The sequence below is a fragment of the Pieris rapae genome, chromosome 9 (genome assembly GCF_905147795.1).
Source record: "Pieris rapae chromosome 9, ilPieRapa1.1, whole genome shotgun sequence".
In the NCBI taxonomy this organism is placed as follows: Eukaryota; Metazoa; Arthropoda; class Insecta; order Lepidoptera; family Pieridae; genus Pieris; species Pieris rapae.
In genome coordinates, this window is record NC_059517.1 from 5072240 (window position 1) to 5090413 (window position 18174).

The following is an 18174-nucleotide window of genomic DNA, read 5'->3' on the forward strand; positions in this document are numbered from 1 at the left end:
TTTATTTTTTTATTGAAATAACTGTTTCTGGTGCTTGAAATTGGTTGGGGGTGATAAGTAGACCCTCCACCCTCCCTCCCCCCTCCCCCTCTGACCTCAAAATCGAGGTACTGAATTGTAAATTTTACCCGAAAACAATTTTTAATGGTTACAAAAAAATTATGAATGAAATGAAGAAAAAATGTCAATCTCTATCTTCATTAAATAAGGTACTTCCCCATTGTGCTTTAACACCACAAAATTTAACCTTTTAATAAACAACAACAGATGTTTTTTCCATTCACTGTTTGATTAAGCTTGATAGCATGAACATTTCAGTAACTGTAGAAATCTCTGTTTTGACATACTTAATGTCTTTTAAGACCTTGATTATAAATATATTGCATGGAATAAATTTGCTTACCTCTTTACTTATTGTTGAACTTCCAATCCTGCCGACACATAGGACACTGTTGTTGTGGCTGTGAATGCAACCACTTTACAATACAGTGTATATGGAAACAATGGGAGCAGGCACCCCAGACCAGAGGACAATCGTCGCCAGGCAGCTTACAGTCTGGGCAGCAACTGTCAAAGGGCATACGACATATACCACAATTATCGTCGTTTGCTATCCAACGCCAAGTCGCAACACCCGTCCAACCTAAAAACCGAGATTTCATTAATTATATACCATAAGGGTTATTTTATATTATATATATAATATTTCTAGCTTACTAAATTAGCTTCAACAATTGGAGGAGTAGGATGGAGACAGTAATATATCAAAATTAAATCTTACTTTTAACAGTGACTTTCATGACGTTTTACAGACAACCCTCTCGCTAATAATTTCATTATTATTTAGTAAATGTACGTAGAACACTATATTTAGAAAATACTTATAAAAAGTTGCTTTGAATTTGCTATGAATTTCTTGAATTTTATACTTTGCCAGTTGATATAACAATTGACAAAAACGAATTAAGATTTTAGACCATAGAATACCGAAAGTTAACCGATCGCTGAAACCAGAAACACAGACTATCAGAAACAGTTAGTCGCCTTATATATTATAAAATACTTATTATTATATCATAAAATACCGCTGTTGAAATTCTAAGAAGAGAACTTACAACTAATCTTAAGAACTATAACTAAGACATGAACACCGAACTTTAAATTTAAATTTTTAATTACTTTATTTCTTCTTCGGTTCACTTACTTTCTTTAAATATGAATGAAATAATTGGAAATGTTTGATGGCAATGAAAATAAAAATAAAAATCGCGTTCAGGCTTTACGAAATAGGCACAGTAGAGTTCAGCTCTAGCCGTAAAGAAATACGAATGATAATAATAATAATTCCTTTTTTGAATATTTTTATAACTAATTACCCAATATTAAATATTTTATCTTTAAGTCGTTTTTTTTATTTCGATACGGAATCAGAGGGTCTCACTTGACTGTTTTTCATACACGGGTCACGGGACTTGCAAGTTGACTTGAAAGCTGGAGCAAGAGTATGCGGTATGCAATGAATGAGTGACTGATCACTCGTACTTCTCATCAAGTGCTATATTATTATTTTAATTATTCATGTTATATTTTATGAGGGTTTTTTCCTTTCTTGGCCTGCGCCCTGCACGGTTTGAAGGTCAGCTAAATATTTTATGACGTTGAGAATATGAAATATGACACTTAACACTGACAATTTGCAAACTAATCAATGAAGAATTATTGTGAATTACTATCGTGGAAATGATTTTTTAAAAAGTTTTTGGTTTTGATGTGTTGGATTATTAATAATATTGTAATATTGTATTCTTCACTACAAACCTTTATTAATTAGAATCAATGGCGACTTTCGATTCCAAATACGACGTAAGTATATTTATTTCACATTTGGTTTAATTATTTATTTAAAAACTACTTAAAATATTATGTGCTTTCTTATCGCAAAATTTATGTTTTCGTAATTAGTACACAAGGATGTGCAAGGAACATTACACCAAAGCGACCCTTTTTTCTTACACACCTACCAAAGTTATTTACATTTTGAAATTTTTAGATGTATCCTGCTGGTGATGTAGGAGTTATAGAAGGTGAAATGAACATTCCTGGTCAGGGTGTGCCTTCTGGTGATACAATGGAGTTTAATACTCTAGATGAACCAATTAAAGAAACATTTGTGAGTTTCCTTATGTGTATTCCTACATAGGTATTGTTAGTTGATAAAAATCCTTTTATGTTATGTTTGCAATTTAATATACATAATTAATATTGGAAACCAGAAATAAGGTTTTTGTACAAGAAAATCCTGGGAATACTTAGATTGAAAGTCTATGTGTGAGTAAAAAATATTATTTACTTTAGACATCATCAATTTGACTAAATTTGTTTCCTTTTCCATTCAAAAAGCTCTTCTTTTTATATGTTTAATCTATACAATATTTATAAATAATAAACCAAATAATTACAATATAATACTCTAAATATATATATAAATTAAATTTAAATATAATTAAGAATTATTTATAATTTATTAAAAACTGGTCAAAGCTGTATCAAAATTTCATTTAAAAAATCTATTATATGACTAAGATATGTGTGTGTTGCTTATTTCAGCTAAGAGACTTAAGAGCCGTGGGTAATAAATTCTACCATGTACTAATACCAAGAGAGAAAACTAGTTTATTAAAAGAATGTAAGTTCTTCTATGCATATGATAAGGATACTCATTTCAGCTTTAAGTAATTTTATAACTAGGAAATGACATAACTGTTCTCAGTATTTTGAGTGAATTAATAGCATTTTTTGTACATCTCTTGTGGCACAAAGATTTCTGAATTTTCTTAGCCCAATAAATTATCAGGCCAACTGTGAAGTCAGCAGTTTACTCCTTTCTTTTAACCAAAAATATTATTTACATAGCTAGAAATTAATACTTTTGTACTGTAAATATAATATGGTTAAGCCAATACTAATGTTGTTTTCCCAAAATTTCAGGGGATCTATGGGGTCCATTATTGCTTTGTACATTTATGGCAACTATTCTGCAAGGCTCGTCAGAACCCACAGATAAAACAGGTGATGGAGGCCCTGAGTTTGCAGAGGTCTTTGTACTGGTTTGGATAGGTGCAGCTATTGTGACCTTTAATTCTAAGCTACTTGGAGGAAATATGTAAGTTGTCAAACTTGTATATAAATTTAATTAAATAAACACACTTGCACAATTGGTAAAAAGTAGTCTAAAAAAGAAATCTATGACTAGTTCAATATCTCTTAATTGATACAATATCATTTTCCATATTTCAGGTCATTTTTCCAATCAGTATGCGTATTGGGATATTGTCTTTTCCCCATTGCATTAGCTCTAGTCATCTGCAGAGTGATATTGTTCAGTACACAAAATACATTTTTATTCTTCCTACGATTTGTTATATCTATGGTTGGATTCATTTGGGCAACATTTGGTAAGTTTTATTAATTAGTTGAGATAAACTTTTTATACTATTATCAGAAATTTGAAAGAAATAAACAATCACTAATTACAAGAACTACTAGAAACAAAGATTCAAGCAAATCAATAAAATTTGTTATTGGAAGTGGTTTTATCTTCGGTTGGTTGGGCTGATCCTTTGGCATTGCATATGTTATAGAACATATTCCTAGGTACTTTTTTCATCAATAATAATAATTATATGAGCTTTCCAGTAATAATCTAATTGATCCTTTCCACCCACATTCTTGACTGCCTACCTCTTAAGAGTGTAACTGCTTTGTAAACTTCCTAGTGTTGTTGTTCCTAGTTTTATTTGGGTCCATGGGTGGCGGTTATTAATACAAAACGCCTGCCACACTTGTCCATTCATAATGTTTTAATACAATTATGGTTTCCTCATGTATGTTTATCATTAAGCTGTGACAACAACTTAGTTGACGGAATAGTTCTACTATTATTATTATTTTTTCAGCTGCAACAAAATTCCTTGGTGATAGCCAACCTGAAGGTAAAAAAGGTCTAGCAGTTTACCCCATTTGCTTGTTTTACTTCATACTGTCATGGCTAGTCGTTTCACACACCACTTAGGAGCACAATATGTGATAAAGACTTGTAGGATAATTTGTGAATATTTGATGTAATGTAAGTTATTAATATATGAATTTATGATACATATACAGTGTAATGTTTTAATAAGTATTAAGGTAAAGCAGTATAGGGACAAATTTTGAACTAAATAGAAATCTGAATTCAGGTCGGTCAGTTTGAGTTATTGATACCATGAAGTTTTGTGAAAATACTGTATCTACATTATAATTTATTGCCTTAAGATATATCATAGTAAACAATTTCTTTAAAAAATTTTTTAATTGGTCATTATGTTATTTTTTCATCCTTAAGAGCAAAAAATTTGTTCAAAATTTTTTGTGTAAGCTCATGGTAACTAACTGAATTTTTTGAATATGTCCCACTAGGTGGCGCTATAAAATAGTTTTGTTTTATGTAACGCCACATTTTATTTGAAGACCTTAATTGGTAAGTAGCGTGGTGTTTGTTTAATTCTTGTAAATTATTTGCTTACAGAAATAAATATTGCAGAAATTAGATTAAGTTATTTCATGGCGTACTTTTAATCTAAAACGATTATATGACTAAGTTTGTCTTTTTATACTCGCCAAATTCTTCAGCACATTCCATTCGGGATTTACAGTATTTTTCTATATTTAATGTATTTATTCTTCATATTAAAAATATCATGTTTTCAACAACATTTTTGTACATATTTATTAATAAAAAACATATTTTTATCCATTAAGAATTTTATTTCTAACATAGAAAACATAAATTGTATCTAAAAATACATAAGTTATGAAAATAACATTTAGAACTAGTCTGCGTAATAGGACTAGTGTATTCACTTCCACGTACACACAAACAGCCATTTTTGAGAGTATTGAATTACTTAAAATAATCTTTAAAAATTGTGCTTACAACACAACTATATATATCCCTAAATACGTAATTTCACGACAAATACTTACAATTGAAATACGAAATTTATTTCAGATTTTTGTATAGGAACTTTTTTGGTTGAACTTTATAATAAAAGTCGTATATTGTATGCGAAGGAAAAAACCTTAAAAAAAAAAAATCTATATTCCGTTTGAATTTAAATGTAAATCTATCAAAATTGGCATTGACACCATACAAAGTTATCAAAAGTTAAAAGGGGTCCGAAAAGTTATAATTTGTACCAGATGTTTGGGTGTTGTATAACGTTAAATGTGCGAGTTTTACTTTTTATTTTGAATTTTTAATTCATAATAATTATGTTATCACAAATGTTTATCCAATCAACATACACTTATGATTATGAAATGTTTTCACACGACCACATAAAATTCATGGTTAAAATTAACTAATTTATATAAATAAATTGAAAACGGATATAAAAATTTCTCAATATAAATTACATGTGTAGCCAAATATAATCTGAAGAATTTTCTGAATTTTAACAAATATCAGATTCATACCAGGAATATTTTTTTTGTTAAAAAATTCATACATTAAAAAAGACCAAAGATAATTTAATGCAGTAGAAATGTTGTTCTCATAATATTTGCCTTATTAATAGCGGCAATTAATAATTTAACTGGATTCGGATCCACTTGAGTGAGATTTATCAGAGATCTTATCTGGGGTACGTGGTGGAGTATGTCTTGGAGACCGGGCAGGAAGCTGGTACGAAACATGCATCTGAAGTGTATCGCGAGCTAATCTGGCACTTTTATATGTGAGAGAGTTTGCTCTTGGCTTACGTCTGGAGAAATGTCGTTCGACCCATTTGAGCATTGCCAGTACCGAATCTGGGGATGACAAACGACGTTCTGCGGACGTCTTTATTATGTTCGACGATGCTATACGGAATGTTGCGGCCATACCTTTAAGTGCCTGGAAAATTATTAATAATAATTTATTAATTATAACCTATAGGTTGGCGTATATGGCGTAAGGATATAAATAATATATTAAAAATAATCTAACTCACCAGCATTGCGTCTTCATCTGTATCGTCATCACCAGCGTAAATAATACGAATCCTCTCACTCCAATCGAGACCAAATGCAGTTCTCAGGATGTAAATAGATGCACGACCTATATAATTATTTACAATATTGATATCGCTTAATAATATAATAGAGATAATTTAAAGAATAATATTTTATATTCAAATAAAAGATAAAACTGATTAGTTGCAAGGATCTATATTTCTCTATTATTACCTTTATTCCACTGAACAGGTGGCCTCGCCTCAATAGCGCAGTGCGCGGGAGCAGGTGTAAATCCAGCAGAGGTGATAAGTCTCCGCGCAGTGTCTGCAAGAGCGGCACGTTTTGCCACAGGCGTTTCTCGGAAATGGAAGGTTAGCAGAGCACCTTTGTTTTCCACCCAGGCACCGTCTCTACATACCTATTATAAATGTGATTAATGTTATTAAAATCTGGCTTGAAGGACCAAATGTTTGGAGCCTAGCTTGCTCGTCTACAGATGATTACTTAGGCGTTTTGAATTGAATAAAACTATCTTGGCCTTTGCTGAACTTCCTAAGGAGCCCAAGCCAGTAGAAATATCACAAAATACCGTATCGAAAGCTGGAGATTTAATCTCATAGTGCAGGTAGATGAAAATTACGATTCTGGTTTATTTCTATAAAACCAACAATAATAAACCAAGGTCTTTACCCTCAAGCGTAGTAGTCATAACAAACCTGTTCTTGCAATGCTTTGAGTAGGTCGACGACCTTATCTTGTAACTCCATTGGCATTGGGTGCACGAACTTGCTGCCATCGGGGTGTAAGATCTCCAGACCATGGCTACCAGCATATGTTATACCTTCTATTCCAACCTTTAAAGAAATATTTATGTTTTATGTAATTTTAGTTACAAATTTATACCAAGTAAGGACTTATCTCTATTTAAAATTTGGTGGCAGATTTTCCGATCAAAAACTTTGTGACGTACAGTTAGGTAGATGATCTTATACAAACTTAATACAAGGCAATATCGAACCGTGACCTCTTTCTAGCTGTATGAGAATAACCAATACTACTTAATAATAATAATATTAGCATGACCGTATTCGACAATATAAATATTTTAACTGTCCGATATGCAGGTCAAAGTTTCGAGATAACGTCTTGTTATTGCGAACTGAGGTTATTTAAACTGCGGATTTAGTGAATGAAAGAAAATTAAATAAAGGAAATTTTATACATAGTGTGTGATAACGTATATAAAAACATAACATGGTTCTATCTACCTATCAGACTATCTTTTGACCGACCCCTTCAATATATATACTATTACAAACTATTTTTGACCGGAAATAGTTATATACATCCTAATCACCATTGGTGAAATATAACTATTACAGTCATTTATATTGATATGCAAAAATATATGTATGAATAAATGTAATTAAATTTGTATGTTTTTTGTAGCGATATCTCCTAGGTACAATTAGATATCATAACAGGGTTAATGTTAAGAGGCAAAAGGGGACAATGAAGGTACAAAGTACAGACCTACATTCTGGGTCACAAAAATAGTGATAAATTTTACGACTTTGTTATCAACTGTTTTTGTTTTCTTTAATCCTGTGTTGGCGTCATTGGAGAATTTTAATCATGCATAACAACGCAGGAATTAATCAGAATTGCATTTTTTTTTCTTCATAAATCTTTGTAATGCTCAAATTTTAAAAACTGCTGTCAATTTTAATCAAATATTTTCAGTAATAAACATGATACTATTTGAGGATAATATTTGACTGATAAAGTTGCGGGTCACACTCCTATTATCACAATTTGGAACCTATCTTTATTATGTAATTTTATTTTTAATTAATTATACAAAAATGTTACATAATGATAACTAGTAAGAATCTTTCAAATTCGAAAACTGTTTTTCTTTACTATTATAAGGATTGTAGAATTGATCAATCCTTGAAATATGTCCTTTACATACATAACATTTTTACGAAACGTCACGAAGATGTGCAGCGTTTATACCGTAGAAAAGGGAAGGAGCGATTGAGAGAAATAGAGATCGAGAAAAAATTGGTTGATGTATTCGTTTAGTAGTTACAGAACTTTAGATGGAAATTCTGTCGTAATAGAAGACTCATCTTGTGCAGACTTCTAATTTATTTCTACGCAGATTTCTTATTTATTTATATTATCATTAGCACGTATATAGTGTGTAAACAGTGTAAATATAAATATACAAATACATGGAGTGATCATATGATCTATTGTGTAGGCTTATAAACCACTTTTAAGAAGCAGTTTAGTTTTACTAGATTCTGGAACTGCGTAGAAATTGCTAAATTTAGATTTCGAAAATGCAATGATATGCTGTTTTATGCTATATTCAAAAGGACACAACATGTCTAGAACGACATGAGCCTGTACTCACCATTTCTTTGACATTATTGACATTTCTGCCCGATATAATAGCGATGTAAACATCCGACATATTTGACAGCCGTTGCAGGGTATGCTTAGTTTCCAACGGGAGAGTGGCCAGATCGGGATGTGGCGCTATAGGAGCCAATGTACCATCGTAGTCTAATAAGAGAGCTAACTTTTGGGTGTAACCAATGTATCTGAAAAAAAAAGAACTTTTTTTTATGTTTGTTTCAGGAAGCTTTATTAAATCTACGTATTATAAAGGATTTAAAATTGTGATATTAATAAAAGAAATAACGCATTGCAAATTTAAATATTTTCAAGTCAGTCGTAGATTCGTTAATTTTAGTTAAGAGTTTGTAAATTTGTTTCAGAATGAATTATGTTATACTTCTCTGGTCTATAGTTATGTTAAGAATTGGCATATTTTGTACTACCAAAGCTGACGAGTAGTATCTTCAGCACGAATTAGGCTATCGTGCTCAAGCAAAGTAATTCGAATTAAAAATTCTTTATTTTGATTAGTTCATTGATACAGGCTACGAGTGTTACACAACTAGTAAATAATTCTCCTTACTTTGAGAGATACTCGTCGAAGTCATCGATAGTGACGGGTTGCATGGAGGTAGCTCCAATATCGTCTGTCTCTTCCTCAAGCGAGTCCATGGCTTTAAGGAAACTCTTCATCCAACTATCCACGTCATTCATTTGTTCCCTTCGGCGCAGGTGGTTCATACGTACTGTTCTTTCGTCTTCGGGCATTATCAACGCTCTGGAAATAATTTATATTTCCAGAGATTAAATAATAATTTTATTATTTAATCTCCTCAAATCTTATTACGAAATAATTATAAGGACAAGAGTAAGGGAATAACCGATGCGACAGTTATGAGAAATCTTTGTGACAAGTGACAAATGATATATAATGATTTTAAATGTAATCTCTCACCTATGAATAACTTCTGCTGCATCATCCAACTCGTACGGGTTACATATGAGAGCTTCGTGCATCATTTCACCTGCACCAGCAAAAGGAGATACTATCAGAACACCAGGAGGTGTATTTATTTGACACGCCACAAACTCCTTCGCTACTAGGTTCATTCCATCTCGGAGTGGTGTGACCAAAGCAACTGCTGCGTCGCGGTAGAAAGCAGCCAGCTCGTTTTGCCCCACACAACCGTAGATATACCTAAACACCATTTTATATCTTTAATATATCGCCTTCGTCGTAAAGTGCCTGTAATAGTTTCATTCTCAAAGCTATATAGGCACAGACGGGACTTTCAATCAAAATGTATTGGTCCCATTTCATGCATATTCTAAGAAATCTTCAAGTTTTATATAATTTTATTAGTAACTCTGATTACGTGAGTACATAAAGTTCGATTTACGGTTCGGCAGCCGTTGTTAGTATTCGTTAGTACATACTTAAATATATAAAATATATTTGGTTATGTAATAAATCAAACACGACATTAATCTATGTAAATTTCAAAAGTACAAAACTTATCTAAAGAATTTTAGTTTATCTTACCTAATTGGGGACCAGTTTGGCGTCGTGAATCTTCCGTTAATCCTGCCAACCAACTGATCCATCTCCTCCTTCAAATCCTGATACTCCTTAACATCTGTTCTCGATGGCACCGAAATTTGCAGCAGCACAACTTTTTCTATATGTTCTGGATGTTTTAGCAGTAGCCTCTCAAACGCTTTGAGCCTATGAACTAAACCTTTGGTGTAGTCCAGTCTATCCACACCTAGAATGACTTTCTGGCTTGTTGACAGCACCGGTTTAGCATTCTGAGCCAGCGTGACAAACCTGTCGAATGGCACACCGATCGGGAGTGGTCTAACACATATTGTACGACCTCCCAATTCAACCAGCAGATTCTTACGGTCAACACGACAACCCAGATTTCGTTGGCAACAATCGATGAAGTTCAGGCAATAGTCCGTAATGTGGAATCCGACCATGTCACATCCTAAAATATGGGTATTTTGGTAATTATTTCCAATATGTAGGTTCTTGCATGTATATATTATAATCACTGTTATTATTATTTATTTATTAGTTTAGATAAAATAATGCATCATTATGTGAGTATAAACTTACAGAATAGTTTAAGTATATTATTTTAAAAAGCTGAACATAAAAACATACGCATACACTAGTCGATCTGTACCGACAAGTGTATGCACAAAATGCCTCATAATAGGCGAAGATAGGTCATCTGCCACAGTCTTCAAGATGCTGTTCCCACTATTATGAATATAAAGTAATGGAACGGAATTATATGAAATTTATATAAATGTTCTGTTGTAAACATAATTATTTAAAGTGTATTTATATCAACTTCTAGCATCTGCTTTGAACTAGGCGGATTAGGTATCTTAATGGTAAACTGAATGATAAAACTATATGTTTTACTCTAGAAGTAATGACCGTTTCTGCTATGACAGATTGACCTTTGAAATTCACAATAAATATTTTTTCTTACCAAGTATTCCTTGTAGCACTTCATCAGACCATGGCAACAGTCTGAAGATGTCCCACGGCGGAAATGGAATGTGAAGGAAGAATGCCAGTTTGCATCTCAATTCGTCTTCTTCAGCGCGCTAATAAAACATATTACTATAATAAATTGATTTATTTGAGAGTTAATAAGGGCGCTCTAATAAATTAATAAGTATTGTAAATAAGTGACAGTGTTCCATTTTTAAATCGAATTTTTCTTCAAATATCTAATTAGTCGTATTTCAGACTTAATATTAAATTATATTGTGTATTTGTTCAATATTAAGAATCCAGATTGATAATATATAATAGAAATAGTAACGACAGTTTTATGCAGCTGATTTAACGATAAGCTAATTGTTCCTATAGCAATTTCCTGTATATTCAAAGAGTAATTATAAGACAATTTTGTCTCGTTAAATTGCTGGGATTGCCCTGAGATGACTGCGTTAACATAAAAAAATATATTAACATACATTCTTACCTGTCTAATCCAGTTAGCAGCCAACATAAGTTGGTAATCATGTACCCAGACGATGGGCGGCGAACTATTCTTCTGTTTGGTTTCCTTCAGTAGCTTTAAGGCGTATACGGTTTTTTCCGCGAACTCCTCATTAATCTTGATATATGCTCGCCAATGGTCAGCAATGAAGGTGGCTCGGTCCGGCATAGAGTGAAACAGAGGCCAGAAAGTTCCATTGCAACATCCATTGTAGTAGCTGTCGAAAAGCTTTGGTTCTGCATGTATTGCAACGATCTGTAACAACGTTACTGATTTAGATGTTGAAACAATTTTTATTTTCTTTCTATACACCTTGTATAGGGATAGTTATTTTGCATTCGAAAAAAGGCACACAATCTGAATGGCGTACCTAATTTTTTTTTGTGATACCACCGCCCATGGACACCCTCAATGTCAGAGGGCTCGCGAGTGCGTTACTTTTTAAGACTTGGCTGTTTTCTTTAAGGACCTTAAGTCGAATTGGTTCGGAAAATCTTCAGTGAACAGCTGGTTTCACGTAGTGTTGGTGCGCGGAAAAAACTGCCTTAAAAACGCGCAGTTGTGGAAACAACGTTAGGATCGGAGCTAAATCAGGAGCACAAGTACGTAGCACAATTGGGGTATAGCATCCGGCCCCCTCGGCTTATAAATGTTCAAGGAAGATAGTGCTTTGCGGACAGCAAATAATTACAAGTATCCAACGAACCCACAGGAGGGTCGACAAAGACTTGTTAGGTTTCTGGATGTGAGGTGAGAAAGGTCCTCTAAAGATGGTCTGTGACCTGTAACATCTGGTATTCGCGTAATTACAGAAACCATTTGCGTTAGGTCATATGTCACGGCAAATTCATGGAAAGATTGAATGGAACCATGTGATCCGTGATATCAGAGCCGAGTCAGTCGGCATGGTGCGCATTAAGTCGCCAAGTATCACGATTTTGGCGGATGGGACCTTTACAAGCAGGGAATCAGTTTCTGCATTGCCGCTATGGGATCTGTATAGGGACGTGTAGAATCGCGGATGGTCATTATACTCTACGCGCAGTCAGAAGATAGGTCCGTTCCTTAAAGCGTTCTGAGACGACGAGACCAGATATTATCCTCCTTAAAGAACACGCAAACTCCCGCAGCACAAAGGAGTGTTCCAATTTTTACCCCGAGAAGGAGAGGTAGTGAGTATCAGTCGGGGAGGATATCCGAGTCTCAGTAAGGAAGAATAATGCAGGCTTAAATAACGCATAAATACTATTTAGATACATCTTATATGTCCTTCACTTTAATTGCAACGTCGGTATTCTTGTTTACTAGCGACGCAATAGTGAATAGATATTTTCGTTTAGTACCTGCTAATTACTTCACTGCTAACGAGTAATTACTAACGGCTAAGAATACGACGTATAATTTGTTAAAACACCTAAAACAATATGATCGTACAAAAGCTGTTATGATTATAAATATATGAAATAAATAAACCAGCCATACAAATGTATCTACAATGGTATAGAAATAATTTAGTGTTTTTATCAGAGAGGCAAGCGGCCAATTGCATTTCTGTTTCATTATATATTTTTTATTATTTCATTATTTATTTTATATTTACTTGGTTAGCAAAGCGCCACTCACGCGGGCAATACGAATAGTGAACAGAGTTTCTATTGAGGTGGACCTATTTGTTTGTACGCTGGCTGAGTTCTCAAGAGTTGCTTGCTATATTGTTTAGATTTAGGAATATAAGTTTAATTTTTTAATGTTTTTATCTAGAATAATTGGTGTGGGAGTTATTTGGAATTCTATCGTATTAGAAATTACTGTTAAGATAGAAAAATGTAGTGAAAATAAATAAATAAATAAATAAATATTAAAACTGGTTACTATTATAATGTTAAATGCATTTAATGCTTAATAATACTTGAATTTATATACATTTGATATAATATAGCTTATTTATGTAGGAAATAAGTCGCGGCCGCATTCAAACAATCACTTATCAAGAAACAAAACAATACCGATGTTATGACTGCAATAAAATATAAAATAGGTAATTAAAATTTATAACTCCTTATGAAGCCAACTCCAACTGACAATATACCTAATACATGCTGCTGGTAGCAGGATGGATATCGTGTACTATGCCAAATTTTTGTTGCAATAATCTCTATATTTAATCTACTGTCATAGTAACAGTATGTTCAGGGTTATTGATATAGCGTTGAATACGAAATGATTTGAAGTTCGAAGATACCATTATTTGGATAAAGATTAATACCAAGGTACAAAAATTATGGTTACTTTTTTCCAGCGTTACTGTGGCATATGTAGGTAATTAAGGGTAAATATATCAATGGGCGGATCGTGAATTATAATTAGAATAGAAGAATATGGGGGAAGTGCCTCGGAAAAAAACACCGACCGAAAACAGCTACGGGAAATTCCCAGTTCTGGTAGATAGATGCGCATCGCACATGAGATGATTGATCTCAGGGATTCAAAAATTAAGATTGGATCTTAAAAATATTGCCTATTCGTCAATGCAAACCAAGAGTAAAATCTGTACTCAGTTTAATATTGCGTAGATACTTGCTTGGGAACATTTAATCTTATAATTATAAAAGTGGGAAAAATATTATCGCTACGTAATCCTAAATCTAAGTATAGAACATACAAAAACACGGATAATATGTTTTAATTATTATATAACTGTTATTTAAGGTAATGCTTTTGTAAATAGAGAACATAGCATTTGTATGGAAATTAACAGGTGTGTACGGTGTTTAACGAGTCTCATCAAATACCTTTATCAGATAAGGCTAATGAAGTAAGTAATTCCTAGGTGTACTTTCGACTAAGCTGGAGTCATAAATTTCATGACGTGCCATGAAAAGTAGCAATTTCCCTTGTACTTTAACCATATACCTTTTACCATAACTATGTTTTAAAGATAAAATCGTAAAAGGGTATTTTAAATGCACGAATAAGTTATATTATTTTATACCTTATATATGATTCAAACGTTATTGTTATAAAATAAATTTATGTAATGTTGTCCTTACATAATTATTATTATAGATTCGTTGGACCTTATGATGAGTTCATCATTAGATACGCGTCTAGAAGGCCACCTGGTCGCAAAAATATTCGGCCAGCGTTCAAGTTGAAGGTTACAAACAGCATAAACACAACTGCCCTATTTAGTGAAGTAAATGACATATAATGAATCGCAGATTCACAGCAGGGATTAAATTTCCTCCTTTACCAAAATTGTGCCAATGCGTGTGGCCGTAAAATGTAGTTTTCCAGCGAAACAATAATTGACCCAGATAAAGAAGGTCAGATCTACTTGCGTATGTGATATAAAAATAATAAATCATACCTAATAAAATATAGCATGTTTAATTTCAAACATACCTTACTCGATCTTAGACCAGCCGTGGGCGTCGTATCGTTGGGGTCAGATTCTGGAATGCTCTCACTAGGGTTATCCAAGTGGATGCCAGGCCATCCCACCCAAATACCATTGCAGCGTATAACCACCGGCGCGACCGCGGTAACCAGTCCACCAGCACTGAAAATAATGAGCAAGACTTTATAAGACAATTCATATTAGTGACATTTCTTAACACGAATCAATCTGGAGGCTGAGATTGTTAAACAAAAGACTATTGTGCGTTTTGTTTAATTGTTTTTTGTCAAATGAAAATACGTCGTCGTATTACATTCATACCTTCACTAAATAACGTGGTTCAATTTGAAAAAGAATAGAATAGCCTAGAAATTTCTGTTACATCAATAAAACAGTGTAAGTTTTGATTTATTGATTGGGTGTGGTTTAGGACGTATCTTGTTGGGGAAGACGTTTGTTTATTATTTCGTAATAAAGTAAATACTTTATGTAAATCTTGTAGGGAGATTGGAATATCAGTATTTTTGCAGTAGAATTATTGTAAATAAGTAAATGTTGAAACATATAAAGTAATAGGTAATATGTTCATATCTCTCAGCTAACCGATAGCCTGTTTAGTTCAAACATTTTCGATTACAGTTATACATTCATAAAAATAATTTTATTACGCAAAATTTTTAGCCGGTTAGTAGGTCCCTAAAAGCTGGGTACCTAACATTGTAGATCATCCATGTTGTTGTTGGCTATAAAACATTATCCAAGTACCGAATTTCATACCGCTCAAAACATAATAAAACATCTGTTTATTAATTATTTTTGAAAAGTTTGCCTAAAGAATCAAAGAAACTAAATGTTATTTTGTGCCTACACGGAATAATATATTTAATTGACTACAGACTTTGAAGAATATCTAAATGGATTCTAATAAATTCTTTACTTACCTGGCTTTCCGCTCTATTACACCGGTTTTCTCATTCCTCTTCAAAACAAAAGGTAATCTGTTTGAAACAACAATCATGCTCCCTTTACTGTTGCACGCAGATCGACTAACACTGTTTAATTCACTCATGTTGATTTTTGAACGTTCCGAAACGCGACCAATCACAGGCAGGCTCTCACGCATGCGCAACAAAATACCGGGAAATTTGAATTGTTTTTTCTCTTCTGTTTACAATTCACCGTTTAAGTGTGTCATTGCAAGTAGTCTAGTCAGTAAAATGGCGTTTTATTTGCTTGTATGAGATAAACATAGTCGACTGAGATCGAAGACGAACTATTATAGTTGTATGCGTCGATCACCTTTATAAGTTTGCGCGCGTCTCAGCCGTTTGATGTTCTTACTTGTGTCTGACGGTGTCGAAGGTCCATTGGAGCTTCGCAAAGAGGTTATCACTCCAGTGACCTGTCCGAGGCGAGGGTTGGCTCTTTCTGCGATTTTTCTTTATTAATATTTTAAATTATATATGAGTGGAACAAGCCCCGATGTATCTCTGACGTTATTCCTGAGAATTAATAACATTGTTTTGATAACAATAAGTTATGTTTGTTTCTGAGATGCCATGCCTACTTTAGTTAGTGCAAAGTGTAATTCGTAAATCATTGTCATTTCATAAATCAGAATGTTTACCGTAAATATATTTAAATATGTTTATCTAGTAATGCCGTGTATAACATGTTGATTTTCCAAATTAGGCTCGCGGTCTGCGTCTCTTTTCAACCAAAATATCGATTTAGTTTTCTGTTATTTAAATATCAGAGTAATCCACTATGCCTTATAGTTACCTTTATTTTACAGACTAATGGACAAACGGGCAAGATACATACCTGATGTTAAGTGGTATAGCCGCTCATGGATACTTATATGGCCGCGAGTGCATTGCCGGCTTAAAAATTTGGTATACTCCTTTCCTGAAGAATTAGCCAGTCTATTATTAATTCATCATGAATCAATGAGATTTTAGCCTAAATACGTTGTTTAAACAATTTATTATTTTTTATGGATCTTATAAGCTATTTTCTATATTATATACTCGCTATATATAAGCTATTTGTATATTATATATTTAACGGAGAGATACATAAAACTGATTTTACCCAATCATATAAGTATGCTAATATTTTTTGCTGTATTTTGTAGTCATCTTGAAGATATAGTCGATAGATGCAATTATGGTTATTTTATAATAATTTTCACGTACCTTAAGGGACATATGCATGCGTTTCGAGCGTGGATCGGCCATGGTGCGCATGCGCGACTGTCGTGTTTATTGTCCTCGAGTAATAAACGTGTTTAATTCAACATCCTTCTGTACTTACGCGGCTATTATGATTCATATCGGAAAATATGGCTATTGCTTTTGTGTGTACATATTTTGTAATATACATAATCTCTTTCTGAAATTGTATTTGATTTTAAAAAAGCACAGATTACAGGTCGAATTATGATTTTAACAATTTTGACTTTGTAATTCGGTCGTAGCACGACGTTATAAAGCCTAAAGCTGTTCTCGGTAAATATGCAAAAATATTTTTTTTCGGACGGTGTCAAGGACGTTTTTTATAATTATTGATCTCTTCTATAAAACTGTAGTACATCACCTTGCTTAGATTTCGCAGCGTACGCAATTTAGAAATTTTTATAGATCTTTTTTGTATTGAAACCTTTTTTCTATATATTTATTATATAGCTTATGTTCACCAACACAGAATTCTAATAATGAAATAATTTTTCAATCAATCCTGTAGTTCTAGAGCCTATGCAAATGTATAGACAACTTCATTACTTCAGAGATTTGTTCTAGGTAAAAATTAAATGTTGTTATATGTCCGCGATGCATGTAAGTATAGTAAAGGTATGTAGTTAAAGGTTTTGATGACGCTAAGCTTCTGTTCTAATCGGCAGTCACCTTTGAATTTTAATCTGTATGAATATTAATTCATGCCTTTGGTTTTGTCATTCGCACGTGGCTTGATGTTTGTGATCGGTTTGTTTACATGTTGTGCTGCAACCTTGGAACCTGTTATCAGCATAATAAGCAGCTCATACCTAATTAGATGTCGTTATATTATTACGTTTGACATCCATCATTTCATTTTGAGTCATTGTCTATAATTTTTATATTAGTTCTAATACAAACAAAACACTTGAGACATAATCACATTTGAACAAGGGTGACCGACGAACACAAAATTTTACAGATAAAAATAGTTTTTCGACAATTTGTTACTCACGCATCCTGAGTTTTTTGAACATGTAACACGAAGAGATACATAAATTTTATAAAAACTCATGTATCACTC

At 33.0% G+C, this 18174-nt stretch overlaps 3 protein-coding genes across 3 annotated transcripts in view; 1 reads left to right on the forward strand and 2 right to left on the reverse strand.

The window, feature by feature from the left end:
- LOC111002741 (anaphase-promoting complex subunit 11) overlaps window positions 1–966 on the reverse strand; it is a 28883-nt gene extending 27917 nt beyond the window's left edge. The window contains exons 1-2 of the mRNA XM_022272948.2: window positions 782–966; window positions 404–643 (exon numbers count right to left, since the gene is read on the reverse strand). Coding sequence (XP_022128640.1) covers window positions 408–643; window positions 782–800 — 255 coding nt within the window. The 5' untranslated portion in view covers window positions 801–966 and the 3' untranslated portion in view covers window positions 404–407. The remainder of the gene's footprint in view (window positions 1–403; window positions 644–781) is intronic.
- A 734-nt stretch (window positions 967–1700) lies between these two features.
- On the forward strand, window positions 1701–4159 carry LOC111002728 (protein YIPF6). The gene is made up of 6 exons (XM_022272932.2): window positions 1701–1863; window positions 2051–2170; window positions 2608–2686; window positions 2989–3163; window positions 3298–3455; window positions 3957–4159. The coding sequence occupies exons 1-6, from the start codon at window positions 1837–1839 to the stop codon at window positions 4070–4072; spliced, it is 675 nt and encodes a 224-aa protein (XP_022128624.1). The 5' UTR covers window positions 1701–1836; the 3' UTR covers window positions 4073–4159.
- A 355-nt stretch (window positions 4160–4514) lies between these two features.
- On the reverse strand, window positions 4515–16376 carry LOC111002729 (alpha,alpha-trehalose-phosphate synthase [UDP-forming]). Its single transcript, XM_022272934.2, has 12 exons — window positions 15816–16376; window positions 14880–15036; window positions 11457–11729; window positions 10956–11073; window positions 9992–10439; window positions 9404–9646; window positions 9032–9226; window positions 8462–8651; window positions 6753–6890; window positions 6268–6454; window positions 6033–6139; window positions 4515–5935 (listed from the first exon to the last, which is right to left on the reverse strand). Exons 1-12 carry the CDS (start codon window positions 15995–15997, stop codon window positions 5633–5635), a joined length of 2541 nt encoding a protein of 846 aa, XP_022128626.2. The 5' UTR covers window positions 15998–16376; the 3' UTR covers window positions 4515–5632.
- Between the last annotated feature and the right edge of the window lie 1798 nt (window positions 16377–18174).